Raw genomic sequence first — 17,616 nt, forward strand, 5'->3', positions numbered from 1 at the left:
TCACAGCAGTGCCGTTCCGAAATCGGGTTCGAGCCATGCTGCCGTCAGCAAGCATGACAGGGATTTCTTTTCAGGGTGCAACTCTTAGGCTCCCTTTCCTGAGACTAGCGTCGGCGTAACCAAGCGAATGAGCGCAGCGAACGATGAAAGCGCGAATGCAGAGCGCAGCGGAGGATGGAAGAAGCAAGGAGGAAAACGAAGGAGGAGAGTGCTGTGAAAGCATGAGGCGGAACGCGGATTAGGAGGGCATCGCGAAAGCGTGAGACGAAAAGCGTAGTGGGGCGACGATGATTAAGAGATGGCGCCAGCGTAGCGCGCATCGTCTAGGAAGTCTGTCTGCAGCGGCTGCTGCGAATCGGGCCCACGCGTCACCCATGCGCTGGAGCTCGCTATCTCCAGATTAGCAAGCCAGTCGCGCGACACTTCACTCCACTTGCAACGTGCAAGCGATGCAGATTGTCCACGCCAGCCAATATATCGCGAAATGAAAACGCAAATAGAGCCGCGCTCAAGCTTTGCATTAGGGTGTATCGTAATCATCGGCGAATTATTTTGCTACGCAGGCGGTGCGTCGCACTACATGGCCAGCAGAATTAAAGGAGAGAGAGAGGAGAAACAGAGCTCAGAGAACACAAACTCGATCCGTACTCAGCAGAACCAGTTCTTTGAAGAGAAGGGGAGAGAGATAATCATAAATGGAAGGCAGGGAAGCTGACCAGAGCTCAGCCCGGTTGGACACCCACCAGCTATGGCGAACCGACAAGATTAGCTTCAGACAGCAGAATGACGGTAGCCTAATATATCAACGAGGCACTTGCTTGGATTTGATTGAGTTCAAGGCGATTTGCTGCGTGCAGATAGTGCTCCCACTATCCCACTTTCCTCGTTCTTTCCCCGTTTCCCTTCCCCCAATGTAGGGCAGCAAACTGGACGCTCACCTGTTCGATCTCCCCGCCTTTCCTCTCATTGCTATTTCTCTCCCTCTCTCTACACAATTATGAGTTGTGAATGCGATAGCAATCATCTCCATTTGAACACCGCTGAGCGATAATTCAAGTTTTGCGCTGCCAAGAATGTACCATAGAGGTACGTGCTCCTCGTGCCAGCAAGCAAGAGCAGCCTGCGGTGCCAACTCCGCATGCCACCGACATCCTGCACAACGAGAGACCGAGAAAGCAGCAGCGGCCACCGAGGTCGGCAGGCGCGAGCAGTAGCTAAGCTCGGCGGGGTTGAAAGAGATAGGGACCGCGCGCCGGCTTCCGAGAGTGAGACGGTGGCACAAGCACGTGCGCGTCACGGTATCGCCTCCCATACGGCCAGCGATCTCGTCGCGCGGCGTCGCGTTGACTATCTGCTCCGTAGAAGCGCGCTGGTGACATGGCATCGCGGCGATGCCCTCCCCCCTCGCGCCGCCCTCACCCGCTATCGCTGCTGCAGGTGTTCCGTTTCCTATGCCGAGGCACGCTCGCGTTGTGGCGCGAGAGCTAATGGGAATTTAGGTGACGATTCGGTACCAAAGAGCCTGGTTTTCGTGCAATGAACCGCTTGGTGCTTTCGTATCCAAGGTAAGATATTGGGGATCTGCTGCCGCAACCATGATGTGATTAGGTGTGCCATAGTTGAGTACTCAGCAATATATTTGACCAGTCGTTTTTTTTTTAATATGCACCTGACTCCATGTACACGAGCGTTTAAGAATTTATCCGATCCAAAGGCGGACGGGAGTCGAGCCCCGGACCACAGCGCAGCGACCGTTATCGGACTTTGTACGGACAGCAGCGTGTGCATTACAGCACGTGCATTACACAAGACGGCCTGCTTCTATATAGTGCGAGACAAATGCAAAAGAAATACAGAGAAGCTAGCCAGATGATATTTCCAGTTTCCTACCTTGTACTTGGAGAAGGACAAGTAGCTATGAAAGAAAAGAAAAGAGAAAAGAGACCATTTCTATAGGTTTTGTTGATTACTTTAGCCTCATAGGTTTGCTGGAGATCCATGGAACAATAACTACGATACATTTAGCTTTTGTGGGTGAAAGAAAGGTATAATTGAGCGCTCCACGTTGTCACACGAACCTATATATTTATCCATTTATTCCTAAATCAATCGATGAATGGAATCATCTGCCTGCCTCAACTGTTGAAATAACCGATACATATGCTTTTAGAACTACTATAGAAAAATACTTTTGGTATGTGCATTTTAATATTTTTTGTTATTATAACCTGTCGTCTGTACGTGTTCTGTATTTCGTTCCACACCCTTCTGTAACGCCTCGGTGCCTTGAAGGTACAATAAATAAATAAATAAATAAATAAATAAATAAATAAATAAATAAATAAATAAATAAATAATGTTCATTGCAGAGAGAAACCCATGTTTTCTTTTACAAATGCGTGTACACAACTAGTTCTCGCCATGTTTTTGGCCTCTCACATTTGCTGGCTGTACGTTATCGTGGGCTCATTCACTCACGGTCCCTCTGCATGTTACATCGAAGAAGATACCTGGCTTGGCTCACACATAATCTTCGTTATCATTGTCGAGCATAGCGTTCAAGATGCGTTGACAATTTGACACATCATATTTGCCTCTTAGACGTAGCCTGCTTGGCTGCCTCGCCGTACGTGCGTGGAGTTGCCTTTCTCGCTTTATCTAATGAGTAACTTGAATCTAACTCCCTTAGTGAAAAACTTAGAGCATCTCGCTTACAAGGGGAAAGTCATTAATTGTGAGGACACAATAGACGGGTGAAATAACGAAACGGAACAAACAAGCGCCATAATAGATGAGTGTAGAAATTAATTCTTACCAATTGGTCCGATGGTCACATTTATTACGTAAAGTAGTCAGTTTGAACCGCACCCCAGACAATAATTATTTCCTGCTGATCGGCATTTTTATGACAAGGAAAGAGACAAGAGCATACACTCGGCAAGGACGGTATTTCGTTTATTATCAATGGCTAAATAATCTTAAAGAGCATAAAACACGGGAGCGGAGACGTCATTCTTTCAGACTTGGGCACTTCTCCCGTTAAAAAACAGTCTATGTGAAAGCTGCAGGCAAATCATGGAAACATCAAAGTGGTCGAGCACATATGCCGGCAACGTTATTTGAATGCCTCTATCACATTAGAGTCACGTAACTCGTTCAAATTACTTTACCTAGGGGGTCTAACGAATGCACGCAAATTTTTAAAAATTCCTCAATGTCGCCATCTGTCGCGATCACAACAAATCGTTCTATCAATTCATGCCTCAAACTCGCCATTGAGGATATCGCCCCTTGGAAACAAAAAACAAAACTCTTTGATAAACTTTCAGAAGAGACCCTAGACTGATGAAAAGATAGCTTTTGATTGACGGATAGCTTTTGCAAGTGAGGTAATAAACAGCATGCATTCTGGTCAAACCAAACCGTTCTATTCACAGATGAGGGACTCATAAATTTTCTAGAGTTTTTCACCATTGCACTGTGCCTATACGACTATCGCTGCTTAACTACCGATACCTAAGACACTGCATACCTATTGTTTCTTAAATATATAGCTTCCAGGCATAATATAGTTTCATACGTTGCACTGCGATGATATTAATTTTGCTTCGTTGCAGATACGGAAACATTCATGTTTATTGCATAAACCTTCCTTGAATAAACTTTTTGCCATTCTTCATTCACTTCCTTCAAAGACAGCACCAGCAATAAGAAAACCGAGGACAGAAATGAGCAAGAAGTTTACTGCTGTGTAATAACAATCTAGTGTATGGTTGCACATGCCAATCACTGAGTTGCGTTGTCACTGATTACCGACAGTGTATGTTTTCTTCTCTAAATGTACTTTCAGATAAATTCATACTCACATGGAGATTAGCCCTTGCCTAGTCAAACTGCACTTAGAACTTTTCGCATACAACAGATCGCCCCAACGCAGTCATTATTTCCGAGTATCAGTCATATGCTCCAAATATTTTGCCGATTGTGTGATAGTAGATAAGGTACAAATTTCAATCGCTTCCCAACATCTACAAGTCAACTGAGATTATGAAGTATGAAAGACGCAGGCTTGTTACATAACACTGTACTCAGAAAAGGACGCAAGTTAGCTCCTTTCTTCTGGCGATAAAACGAATTTTTGTTCGGTCGGTATCAATGATTGAAACTTACCTTATCAACCGGGTGATTCCTAATGATGGATATCGCCTCTTCCGTGACGAGTTCAGTGTAGTATCGTCCACTGTCCTCAGGAGCCAGCGTTAAGTTTCGTCTGAAGTCTAGACCGTAGTCGTTGGAACCAATCTAGTTCAAAATAGAAAAATTAGAACCCCGCAAGAAACGGCGCCATTCACCTCATGACCGAGAATTTTATGTCAGGAAAAATAGCAATCGTTTTGCTTGTAGTACAACTTTAGCTCTTAAACACCTAATGGGAGTTTTACATTGATACTAGGATAGTGCGGCCTTCGGTAATTTCTTCGTGTTTAATGTTAAAATTATGGTAATTTCTTGCACGCTGAACACTGTACAGTGTACCTGTGCTAGAAAAGTATGTTGTTCTTTGTTGCAAAGAAAGTAGGCAACAGTTTCCTTGTACTAGTTATAATAAAGTGATGTTCGTTATTAAATAATCTCATGCTACCAAATTTAGAAAAGCGCCAAAATATACCATTTAATACCCTATCAGACTTATACAATATCTTCAAGAGTGCATCAGTGCTTTCTGGCGTGTGTTGGTTGTTATTCAATTCTGTACATCGGAAAAATTCGTCACGCTAAAATGTTTCCAAGCGAATATTACAATGCATTGATCCCACAGAAATTTAGTGACATCTAACAGATTGATTCTACTGTTTTAGGATTGTTGTTATGTCTTAGTGTATGAATTCCTGCCATATGGTACATGGTTTCAAGAAGCTCTGTGGAGTGATCATACAGATTGACAAGAATGAACCATGCGCATCCCGATGTGTGTAAGCTCTTTATCTGTCAGTAGCTGCGCCATTGTCACTTCGTGTACTTGCCTTTTAAAAGTGTTGTATATCTACAGACATGGTCTAAGTTACACAACTCATCCAGTTTAACAAAATTCGGTTTGTTGTAAATTGATAATTATTTGTAGCCGTGGAGTGCTGCTAAGACTTGCCTGAACCATGAGGCAAGCCACATTCCTTAACTTATCCCAATAAAGAAGCACTATCAGTAAGATAGCATTTGATAATTAACACGAAGGCTAATCAAAGCTGCAGTGACATTGCGCACTACCATTAATAGCTACCATCAGTATGAAAGAACTTATCCTACAGGAAGATGAAGTGCGAAAATAGTGCCTCAAATTTGCAGGTTATGATCTACGGCAGCACATAGAGTATTTTAACAACAGTAAGCACGTTAACTGAGCGCCACATATTCATGTTGCCCTTTATAATACCGTTACAATTGACTCACCGGTGCTCTATGGTGGGTTGTGTATTCGCAGGCTCCGCCCCAGCTACCTACATGGCTCAGGAAGCCCCGGTTCGTCGGTGCAAACGGTGACTTGTGGTAACCAAGGTGCCACTACAAATTGAAATTAGTACGGCTGTATAGAGGAATACTCAACGAGTGGTTCTCACCGCGTAGAAGCGCATCCAATTGCTGCAGCTACAATTGCACCCGCGAATCACATCTCTTTCAATCACATTTTCGATAAGAATCCGGGCACTCAAGTAAGCAGGTAACCATTCCCAGATGACTGCATTGAGGATATTTAATAGGGACACTTCCATAACGTATAAAATATGCACCATGACGATGATGACCTATTTTCATGCAATGAAGGCAGAAAAGGTCTTGTAAATATTGCATCGGGAAACCGTGCGTCAAACGGCATGCTACAATCATCTGGCATTTTTCAACAACGCTTTCACTTTTTGAATATAAATGCATCACAAAATGATTAACAAATCCGCAGAAGTAGAAACAATTCGTTTGTGCCACGACCCGTTTGCACGATGGAAACAGAAACGTGGCTTCACGATAAATTTTAGTCAAGGATATCATTCCCTTTACCTAAAAAACATACAACTGAGATAGGCCACTTCACGGTGATGGTGTAGCTGTTATTTGGAAACTTTATTGATCTTGTACGTTTTTTGGAACAAATAGACAACAATGAAAGCCTGTATTTTTCAATAAGCTTCTATACCAACATGTTAACTTTGTTCGCGATTTATCGTCCCCCATCATGAGGCACCAGTGTCCTAAGTAGGAGGGAAAGAGAAGGCAGGGAGGTTAACCAGACTCACGTCCGGTTGGCTACCCTACACCGGGGGAATGGGAAAGGGGGAAAACAAAGATAACAGGGAGAGAGAGGAGGGAACGAAATCGCAGTGAGTTCGATGACGTGTGTGGCCTTATAGAAATTGCATTAATAGTCACAAATGGTCGCACAAGCCCGTCGTCCTTAAGAAGCACAAAAGTGCCTTCACCGCTTTATGGGCCGACGGGTGATGGGGGCGGTGTTCTAGATGCACCTGCACAGAAAGCGGCGGATTGTCCAGTTTTTGAAAAGCTTTGGTAAGTTCTTGTCTCTCAGGGGTGTATCGTGGACAGTGGCACAGCAGGTGGTCGATGTTTTCTTCGGTGCCACAGACCTCGCATGCCGCACTGTCAGTCACTCCAATTAATGTAGAGTATGCCTTTGTGAAGGCCACTCCTAACCAAAGGTGACAGAGAAGCGTAGCTTCACGTCGAGGAAGTCCGGGTGGAGGTCGGAGCTGCAGGGAGGAGTTTAGTCTATGTAGTCATGTCAGTCGTAAGTTTGGCGAGTTCCACTCGGTCACTGTGAGGCTGCGTGCCAGGTGTCGAAGCTGCCTAGCGGCGTCTGTCCTCGAAAGCGGAATTGGAACGCTGTGCTCTTCATGATGTGCTGTACGAGTAGCGTTATCGGCGGAATCATTGCCACTGATTCCACAATGGCCAGGTACCCATTGAAAAACGACCTCGGGACCTTTTTGTTGGACATGATGGTAAAGTTTCGCAATTTCGTACGTCAGTTGGTCATGGCATCCGTGTCGGAGAACTGACTGCGTGCACTGTAATGCCGGTTTTCAATCGCAGAACACAGCCCATTTTCTAGCTCTTTCAGATTCAATGAATTCCAGTGCTCGACGCAGGGCCGTTAGTTCTGCCGCCGTTGAGGTCGTGACATGCGATGTCTTGAAGCGCAGTGTCATTCCTCGCGTTGGTACCACCACGGCACCACCGGAACTGCACGACTTAGTTGATCCATCGGTATGTGCACGTGGTCGCTGTACTTTTCATGCAGACGAAGTAAGGACAACTGTTTTAGAGCAGAGGTCGGTAGATCTGTCTTCTTCTGTAGTCCTGGAATCATTAGATGTACTTGTGGAAGGCTCAAACACCACGGAGGAAACGCTGGCTTGGCCGCAGGTGCGTACCCTGAAGTAAACGACGCACGATGTGCACTGACAATGCCGCTAAATATCGAGCAGGGCCTTGCAGCAGTGAGGCTCGCCAAGTGGTGGGAAGGGGTCCTAGCATAATGCCTGAGATGCATGCGCATTGTCTCAACGGTAATATGCGTAGTGATTGGGTAATCCTGCGCAAGGGCATTGGTTTCAGCAGTTGATGCACTGCGTGCTAACCCAAGACATATCTTAAGTGCTTGGGCTTGAATACTCTGTATCGTACGCAGGTTAGACTTGCAGGTGTTGGATATTGCAGGCAGGCTGTATCGCAGGAATCCAGCGAACAACGCCATGTACAGCTGTAACATAGCGTGTACAGATACTCCCCAACTTTTTCCTGCAAGGAACCTGAACAGGTGACAGATAGCAGTCAGCCACTTTTTCACGTAATTGACGTGCGGAGTCCAAGACAGGTCTCTGTCAATTACGACTCCCAAGAATCTGTGACTTCTGCTGTATGGTATAAGTCATCCGTTAATAGATACGCCGTAACCCTACATTGGCTTCCTCGTGAATTCCACCATTGCGCACTTTCCGCATGAAATTTCAAGTCCTTGTTCACGAAGGTAGCAAGATGTCATTGTGGCAGCCTTCTGAAGCCGAGCGCGAAGCTGAAGTCGTGTCACGCTTGATGTCCAAATGCAGATGTCGTCCGCATAGATGGAAAGTCGTACGGTGCTTGGCAGGTTGTCAACTGATCCAGAGGGTGAGATTGAAAAGAGTCGGGCCAAGCACTCTGCCTTGAGGGACTCCTCGGCTACCGTAATGCTCGGATGTCGGGCCATTTTTTGTGTCTACATAGAATGGTCTCCTCTGTAAGTAGCTGCACACCCACATACACATCTTACCACCAAATCCGATGGCTTCTAACGTGCTAAGGATGGCTTCATGGGTGACATTATCATAAGCGCCTTTAACGTCTAGAAACAGAGCAGCAGATAGTCGCTTACAGGCCTTTTGGTGTTGCACAAATGTTATCAAGTCAACAACGTTGTCTGTTGACGAACGGCGACGTCTGAATCCGGCCATAGCATCTGGGTAGATTTCATAGTACTCTAAGTACCAGTCCAGACGTGTTAAAATCATTCTTTCCATTGTTTTTCCGACACAGCTGGCAAGTGCTATCGGACGGTATGAGGAAATCTCCAAAGGCGACTTGCCAGCTTTCAGAAGTGGAATGAGGCGAGTTGACTTCCATTCTTGGGGAACCGTACCCGTCTGCCAGGAGTCGTTGTACAGGAGCAAGATTGCCTTCCGAGCTTGGTCTCCTAGCTTACAAAGGGCACGGTATGTAATGCCGTCAGGTCCTGGCGCTGAAGAACGCCTGCACAAAGCCAACGCAGCTTCTAGTTCTTCCATAGAAAAAGGGCATTCCATGCGGGCATCACGTGAGAACGGTGGGTGGTCGAGCGTTCCCGTACCCGTTCCATCAGAATTTGCTTCGCCAGGAATCTTTCTGCAGAAAGATTCAGCCACATCAATTTCTCTACATTGTAGATGGAGTGCCAGAGATTTAAACGGGTGGCGCTGACCATAGGTTGTGCGAAGGCCACGAACAGTCCTCCATATAAGCGACAAAAGTTTTCGCGGATCCAGGGACTCGCAAAAGGATACCCATTGTCGGGAAGCCAGCTTGTTCATGTGACGCTGTATTTTCTTTTGTGTTCGTCTAGCCAATCTCAAATCACAATTGGACTTCGTGCGTCTATATCTTCGCTCCGCACGACGGCGAACTACTCGAAGTTTCGATAGTTCGATGTCGAAATCGGTGTGGGAAGAACTCTTCGAAAGCAAATGCGTGGTTGTTTGTATGGCATCCTTTATCGCGCCCTGCAGGTTATAGGAGGTGCCGTCACGACAACAGTCTTCCATTATTATTTTGTATTTAGGTCAATCGATGCACTGGACGGTTCTGGAGGACTTGGTGCTAGTCAAACCTTCGATCTTCAAATAGGTGGGGATGTGGTCGCTACCCCATGTTTCTAAATCCGAAAACCAGTGCACTCTTCTCGAAAGCGAACGTGAAACGAAGGTAAGGTCCAAGCCGCTACTATACGCTGATCCACGCAGATAAGTAGGGCTTCCATCGTTTGACAGGCAAAATTCCAGTTCATAGGCAAAGGACACCAACGTTCTGCCTCTAGAGTTCATTTTGGAGCTTCCCCATAGGTAATGGTGGGCGTTAAAGTCCCCAGTGAGCACCCACGGCTGTGGAGTCGATGTCAAAACTCCCCGTAAGCGCTCACAATCTAGACGGCTTGTTGGAGATAAATAGGCTCCAAGAATTGTGAACGTGAGCTTTTTCTTCTTCACTGTTAAGCAAACGTATGGATTTGCTTCGGCAGGAGGCACTGTGTGATGTACATAAGACAAGTCACGGCGTATAAAGACAACGACCTTGCTGCACTCTCCGTGGGCAGAGGACATAAAGCACTCATACCCGGACAGTCTGATGGGAGCTGACAGGTTGGGCTCGCAAATGACGATAATGGGGAATTGGTGCGTAAATACAAACTGTCTGAAGTCGGACATGCGTGACTTAAGCCCTCTGGCGTTCCATTGAAAGACAGATGCATTCTTGACCTCCTCTTGAAACGACGGCAATTTTCGGGCCATGGTTTTACCCTAGAGCCGCAAGCACCGGACTCAAGGTGTCCAGCACCTGAAGTGCGCTCTGTGCCGAAGGGGTTTTCATGCTGCTCAGTAGAATGCGCATGGTGTCCATAAGTGACTTCAGCATCACTATGACTTGGCGATCCTCAGTCGTCGCCGCATCCTCGGTTCGTGAGGTCATTGAGGGCGGCGCAATTTGATGTGACTCCGATGCAGGTTGTGCTCGTGGAAGTGTTGGCCACTCTTCAGGAGGTGCGATTCTTGCCCCTTTCTTCGTTTTCGCAGTGTCTGTCTTTGCGGAAGTCGGCGTTGATACGGTAGCCGCTTTGCCGGAAGATGATGGTGTATATCTTTCAGTCGATGTTACTCTTCGTGATGCTCTTCGATGGCGATGTCGTAGTCACCTGAGAGTAGCGGCAGCCTCTCTGTGTGTTGAATGGTGCCGTACCATACGTTTAGCACTGCTCGCTCGTTCCTCACCCGCGGGCAATCATTGGATGAGGCCTCATGAGTACCACGGCAGTTAGGGAACTTTAACACAGTTGCGCGGCAGGCATCTGCTGAATGAGATTCAGGGCACCGTGGGCACACGAGGTTATTCCTACAGACACCTTTTACGTGTCCGATCTTGCAGCATTTGTAGCACTGCAGGGGCTTCGGTACGTATGGGCGGACTGGATGGCGGACGGGGCAAACTTTCACGTGTGAGGGAAGGCTGTCTCCCTCAAACCACAGCTTCAGGCAACGTGTGTTGCCAAGTCTTGTGATGTGCGTGATAAGAGTTCCTTCTGTAGTTGGCTTTATTAATATAGGTAAGTCGTCGGTTGGTATAGAAATATCGACATCATAAATGACGCCGACAGTGTCATTGCAGCCTGTAGGTATCATGGATCGAACTTCTACTTTGTCGATCTCCGTTACGTGCCGTAGGCTTTGCAGTGCCCTACGGTGTAGAACATCTACTGCTAGGACATTCTTCCGTGAGTTTATTCTCACGTCCTTTATCTCGTTTGGCGCGATTCCCTCAAGAAACGCAGAAAGGACTTGCCTGTTTAGGAGTCGGAGATTGGACACTGGTCCACAGGCATGAAGAGCATGGTGTACAGCCAGTGCTGTGATGTTGTCTTCACAGTGGAGACACTTGGCGACAATGACCTCCGTAGCAGTCTTCTTTTTGTGGTTCGGCTCATGACAAGTGTGAAATCGTCGTCCGACGAGTCGACGCTGTCCGAGTACAACTCGGTTGCCTCACTGTCCGTGTCACTTGACGCATTTCCACGTTTCCTGGAGGCGACTCCACGTGATGGTTTGACTCCAGGAAGGTCTTCGAGGGCTTCTTCATCCGTTGCCGCAACAAGGGAGCGGCAGCTCTAAGAGTTTGAAAATAAACAAAGCGAGACAAAGGTACAAGCGTTCTATGACAGAAACACTTCGTCGTCGTCCAGAAATGTCCTAAGTAAGCTGCACGATCCCATGAAAAGCTAGTCCAGAGGTCGTCTCATATTCACTAATGCTATTAATTGACCTAACATCGATTGGTATAGCCTTTCATTCGCATCATTTGCATTTTTGAAACCATGTTTCCTTACATTATACAGGTAGTCCAAACCCCGACAACAGTGCAGAGACATCCCCGCGAGCTCTATTCCTTGTATTTCACAGTACACAAACACTGAGGTAGTTCTTGAATGTAGTCTGGGTGACCATGTCCTGTTAGAAAATGCGGAACGGCACTCGCCCAAACACACACACACAGAAAAAAGTTCAAAACTTTTCTATAGCATGTTATGGGTCATTTTTTAGCAAGTGATCGGCCATTCTTGATTATTTCTTGATAGCTTAGATAAATTCAGTGGTACCCCCGTTAACGTTATATAGGGATAATATAAATCAATTTGCAATAACCATTGCTTTAATGTCTTGAGTACTGCTTTTCTAAGGAAACAATAAACACGCACCGCAAAAGCCCTTGCGATATGTTACACTTTGTGCGCGAAGTTAAACAATACAGGAAGCGCAAGGTAAATTACCCCATATACCGTAACTCAAAGCAAATGCTCCCTGAAAAAAAAAAAAAAAGCGCGCAGGTAGAAGTCACTTTTCTAATGCCCTCACACTCTGTCTGAAGACCAGCCCATCAAGATTTTCGTGTCACCTTAGTTCTGGCGGCTCTAAAGACACATTCTTAAGCCATTTTTCTGTGGCATTGTTCCTCACGACTGGAGGATCCGTCATGTTGCGCTTGTATTTAAAAAAAAATTCACCGACGATTACGATACTCCATAATGAAAAATGCGGGTGCAACTGTTTACGGGTTTTCAGTTCGCGATATAGTGGCTGGTGCGGACTTTCTGTCTCATGCGGCACGATGCAAACGAGTGAAGTGTGGCACAACTGCCTCGCAAGTCGGGAGAACGCAAGAGGCAGCACGCGGGTGATGTGTGCGCGATTCAGGGCAGCCGCCGCAGACAGACCTCCGCTCAAGCAGCGCTTTGTTTTGGCGCGCTCTCTGCGTACCTTATAAATGGCGTTATGGGTGAACAGACGACGCGCGCTACTCGGGCGGTATCTCAGGGATCGTCGCCCCAGAAAGCTCCATACACACTAGCGGTAAAAAGTGCGCCGCGCGCCGCAGGCGTTAGAACGCAGCTACGGCAGAGCCGCAACACCAACTGGCACCAACCAACCAGGTGCGGCCGTCACGTGAGAGTCCCAAAATCGCGCGTCCTCACTGTGGCTGCGAGATGTCGCGTGTTTCTTCCTTCGTCTGCTGACACGTCGGCGCTGCGTTTACGTTCTTCGCTTTTTCGTTCTTAATGCCATCCATGTCTTACGAAGATGACGACGTCGTTGCCCCTGATCGTAATCATGTTGGTGTGAAGTCTTGTGTTGTAGTGCCACAGCCTTGCAAAGTCTAAGAGAATGAAGTACTGGGTGTCGCCTCCGCGTATTTGTATCCAGAGTCCATCCTGTCGTACAGAATCGGATATGGCGCACTCTCTCCAAAAATCCTTCCATCAGGACGTCTCGGTTCAGACTCAACATTGCAAAGAACAATCTCAAGCCATGACACTCGAAACAAGCGCGACCGAGAGCTGTCGCGAGCAGACGATAGTAGGGAACAAGTGGTCTAGCTTAGACAAGGTACTACTACGCATCCAGTAGTCGGGCAGACCCGCATGACACCAGTTTCCACGACGGCGGTAACTGAAGGGCTGCTCTGATTCGTTTGCCCCGGTCCCGGCTCGCGTTTTTCAGCTCTGATTCGTTTGCCCCGGTCCCGGCTCGCGTTTTTCATTTCATGCTCCGCGTTCGCTCCTTGATCCTTGGCTGTTGTGCTAGTTCGCTTGGTTACGCCGAGTTCCACGCCGATGCTTGCCGCAGGAACATGCGCTCTAAAATGCGGATCGTACACGACTAACAAACTATCGTCTGATATGGTTGAAAATTTATGCCTAGTGCCGAATTTTGGAACATATCATGTCAGACTGCGTGAAAAATACTTAAAGCGAAGCTTTTGATGTCTCACAGATTCGTCCGTGAGCGTCGCAAACGCACTGCAGGAAAGCCAACGTGCGCATCGGCGTAAGACACTGCAGTTTACATTCGCAGTTGTGCCGATAACAACATTGGGAGCAAGTCATACTCGCAACCGATATATATATATATATATATATATATATATATATATATATATATATATATATATATAGTGCAAGTGTAGAGTCGCCCGTGAAAGCGTGTTTGTACGTGTAATGAATGGCTACACGCGCTAAAGTAAAGGCTATGCAGCTTGACGCAATGTGTCTTCATTCAGCTACAACGTTCAAAAAATACAACCCCCATCAAGCAATCAAATCACGGATGCGTAGCACCGGGTCGCTCGGCAGTTTTTGGGTTCGTTGCGTGGTAGTTGGCTTTGGACTTAGACTTCGAGTTTGCATTGGTGGAAAGCTTCGCGTTCAATCATCTTTCCTTAAGAAAAGGGCATTCATTTTTTAGATAAATATGACCTATTTTCTCGTTATTGGCATGATTTTTTCAAGGGGCTATCTGCCATTCCACAGCTTCTTTCAACCAGTCATTATCTCGCGCCTGTAATGGATAAATCTGATCAAGTTGATGTAAAAGGCTCGATTTTGTCAACCGTTTGACAAGGTATTACACTCCGGACTTATGCTCAAATTAAATGAACTTGGTTTTCCCTCTTCCTTAATTAACTGGATAGGCTCCTCACTTACACCTGGAAAACAACTCGTGGATATAGGTAGTCACTATTCAAGCACGCTTGCAGTAAATCTCAGTGTATCGCAATAAATATTTTGGGCCATTCTTATTCTTCATCTACATAAACAACATTACGACATGTATAAAAAAAGGTGGTTTCGTTTTGCTGCAAGCGTCTCGTGGCTTCTTAATGAAGCCTGATACCGATCACACTGCTTATGTGATAGTCCTAATGCTGTATTGGGCTGGAAAGCGTAATAACACACAATGCTTTACACGCATAGCGAACTAGAAAGCTTACCTTCATCACCAATACCAAATCATCACACCTATAATTCCTGTACTACAGTTTAGTACATTACAGTTTAGACTTCTAGACGGCGAGCCTATGCATCCACGTGCATCAAGCTTGCTCTCCCTATGCACAAACTTAAAAGTTATGAATTCGCCTGGTAATGTTAAGTTGCTAGCACATGATACATTCATTAGATAACGACGAGAATATGCATGCGCTGCCTGGGATCTTTACAAAAAGGACGACATTCGAAAATTTTCTAAATTTCAGACACTGGTCACTTCATGTACAACTTTTATGACCTGCGTTCATCTCTTGATGACCCGAGGAAATCCAACTATGTTTTACTCTTGAAACACTCAGAAAACTTGCCCAAAAGTAATTAGTATACAAGCTTTGGCATCGTAGTTTTCGGCTAGGTCGCACACCTTATCTACCATTCTTAACTAGAACTACTCGATGCCATTATCCACACAGTTTAACACCTATGTTCGCATCAACAAACAAACAGAGATACTCATTTTTCCCGGAACAATAACAAAATGGAATTATTTACCACCTGGAATATTAATGCAAAATGTGCTTATATCCACTGAACAATTTAATTTCGCATACTGTGTTTTGATGTGGTCATCGCTGGTCCGTTTCGTGGAATGGTCGTTTTCAAACGTGCACCGTATTTTGGAAGTTTTCATTCAGTGCTTCTTTGTAGTATTACGTAGTTGTTAGGTATTCATTATTACCTGTACAAATTTCCATGTGCAAAATACTTTATTAATTTGCACATACTCTTGCTTGGGTCATCCAAAAACTGGCTTCAGGATTTCGCAACTAAAAAATTAATAAACGATAAATATTACTTACAGGGGGGTCATAACGTCAACTATGCAGTAATTAAGAGGTGACACAGTGTACTCGGCGACCTTCCGTCCTCCTAAGGACTCTCTATCAGTGCGATTCGACATTTGTTTTCTCTTCCTATGCTGTCTGAGGAAGTGAGGTAATAGCACTTAATGAAGAAGCTACGAATTATACCAAGTAAACCCATCCCATGCCTCCAGTTGCATGATTGTTATTCACTGAAGCGTGGATATGGTTCTGTCTGACAAGGACGCAAAATTAGTAAAAATTCTATCGCAATTCTCTGCCAAATGATCTTGTGCGTTACTTCTAAACGAAGGTGAACATTGGACATTCCACTGCACTGGTACTTGCAAATCAGCGGAACAGTGAAATGGCATCACCCATACGAAAATTATACCTTTCCAAGCAAGTAAGAATTGTATCCGAGGTCATTGAGCCATTGCGGAAAGAGCTTCAGGTTGAGTGGCAGTCCCCTGGGCTCGGACATCTGGATAACGAAGTGCTGCATGCCTGTAGAGATGTTGAAATGTCATTTGGTGCACGATCGGTATGATCAAATTTTATCACCATGGTGAACGCATGCATTTTTATGCTATGAATGCTTTACAATAAAAGTTTCAGATATTCTGCACATCTATTAAGGTGCTTTGTGGCAACTGTGTTCTTTCATATACATTCATGAAGTTATTGATTATAATAATGGTACGAGCGATCTATTTAAACTTCATTTCAATCGCGAAGGTGCCCGATTTATGCGTTTACACCTAACATTTAGGCACCAGGAACTGATGCTCTCATTCTGTTAGCCTCGCAACAACTGCTTTGGTTTTATTGCGGCAGCAATTATATGGACACTCCAGGCACATTTCTGCCGTCAGGGTTGGCGGCGCCGTGATGTTCCGTATAAAGTCCAAAGGCGATAAAGTCGTCGCCACTTGAGGCATGCTGTATGTGCAAGTAAAATCGTGCGAGGACGAGCCGGTGGTCGTGGCTGAATCTCGCTCACGAAACGGACAGAAGCAGGGAAGAAGCGCGCCGTCTTCCGTCGCGCGCAAGGCTTCGGGGTGATAGAAGGGAAGGGCAGCGCGTTCTACTACTGCCGGCCAGAGCGAGCGCGCGCCCGGCCGCTTATTTCCACTTGCTAGTAGGCACAGCGGGGCGTGGCAGTTGCGGAGACGACGGGCGTTTGCGCGCATGCGCGAGTAAGAGCGGGTGCGAGAGAGGAAATGTGGGGACTTTTGCTCCTTGAAGTTTCTTAGCCCGTGTTGTAGGCGTTTGTCCCTAGGCGTGCCGGCAGAAGTCGCAGGGTGCCGTAGTGCTGAAATTAGCATCGCAAGTTGGCGGCTCGACGTAATATATTTAATCAATCGTGTTTCTTACTAATTAAGACAACGTGTCATTATTTTGCAATTATTGGCGGCACCTCCAGGACACCAAAGCGACAACGGGGACATCAAAGAGAACTCGGACCGGTCCGTGGGTTGTGGCTCGCATAGGCCTGTGCGTGCCAGGGGAGTAAAAGATCGGCTGTCCGCTATCGTGTACAGCCAATGTTTTATGCGAACGCCCCCTGGAACGCTTTGGCCTCCGCTGCCCCAAACCACGGGCCACCCTGCTTCCAGATTTGATCCCTCCGCTACTACTTGGGTGCCCAGGATGTACTGCGCCGCCTGCTTTAATATGACATCAGGTGTTTTCCTGAGGCCTCCGTTTGCCGGTTACATGTGCCCTCCTGGAGCAGTGCTTGTAAAAAATCAAATCTATCGTCGCGAATAAAGAAGCGACTCGCTACTTATAGAACACCAGTCAGCACCTTGCCCCTTCAGACACAGCGATCACCAAATGGGGCATCCGTGCCCACTGCCACACTGCGCGGGCAGCCAGTGGCGGAGTGTAAACAAACTGTACCGCACAACACAATCTTGAACCGAAAGGCGATCAATATGGGCTAAAAAGATGTCGCACAAGATAGGCGCAGATAGGTGCAGAGACATTTTTTAGCCCATGTAGATCGCCTTTTGGTTCAAGAATTTATTGGAGGCCCGGTTTTAAAAGTTTTTAGGTATGTCGACGATTTTTTGATCTTTTTAAAAGATCGTAATGACATTTCTTTTGAAGAGTCTGTACAACAGGTCTTACATACCT

The 17,616-nt window shown here is 46.3% G+C and overlaps 1 protein-coding gene across 5 annotated transcripts in view; it reads right to left on the bottom strand.

Annotated features, from left to right (window-relative positions):
• Window positions 1-17,616, bottom strand: part of LOC135911072 (arylsulfatase B-like) — an 80,889-nt gene that overhangs the window by 20,132 nt on the left and 43,141 nt on the right. For all 5 annotated transcript variants that reach the window (XM_065443168.2, XM_065443170.2, XM_065443169.2 and 2 more), the window contains 3 exons: window positions 15,869-15,981; window positions 5,449-5,559; window positions 4,171-4,302 (listed from right to left, as the gene is read on the bottom strand). In XM_065443168.2, the coding sequence (XP_065299240.2) occupies window positions 4,171-4,302; window positions 5,449-5,559; window positions 15,869-15,981 (356 nt within the window). The remainder of the gene's footprint in view (window positions 1-4,170; window positions 4,303-5,448; window positions 5,560-15,868; window positions 15,982-17,616) is intronic.

This window comes from Dermacentor albipictus, chromosome 1 (genome assembly GCF_038994185.2).
Source record: "Dermacentor albipictus isolate Rhodes 1998 colony chromosome 1, USDA_Dalb.pri_finalv2, whole genome shotgun sequence".
NCBI classification, from domain to species: Eukaryota; Metazoa; Arthropoda; class Arachnida; order Ixodida; family Ixodidae; genus Dermacentor; species Dermacentor albipictus.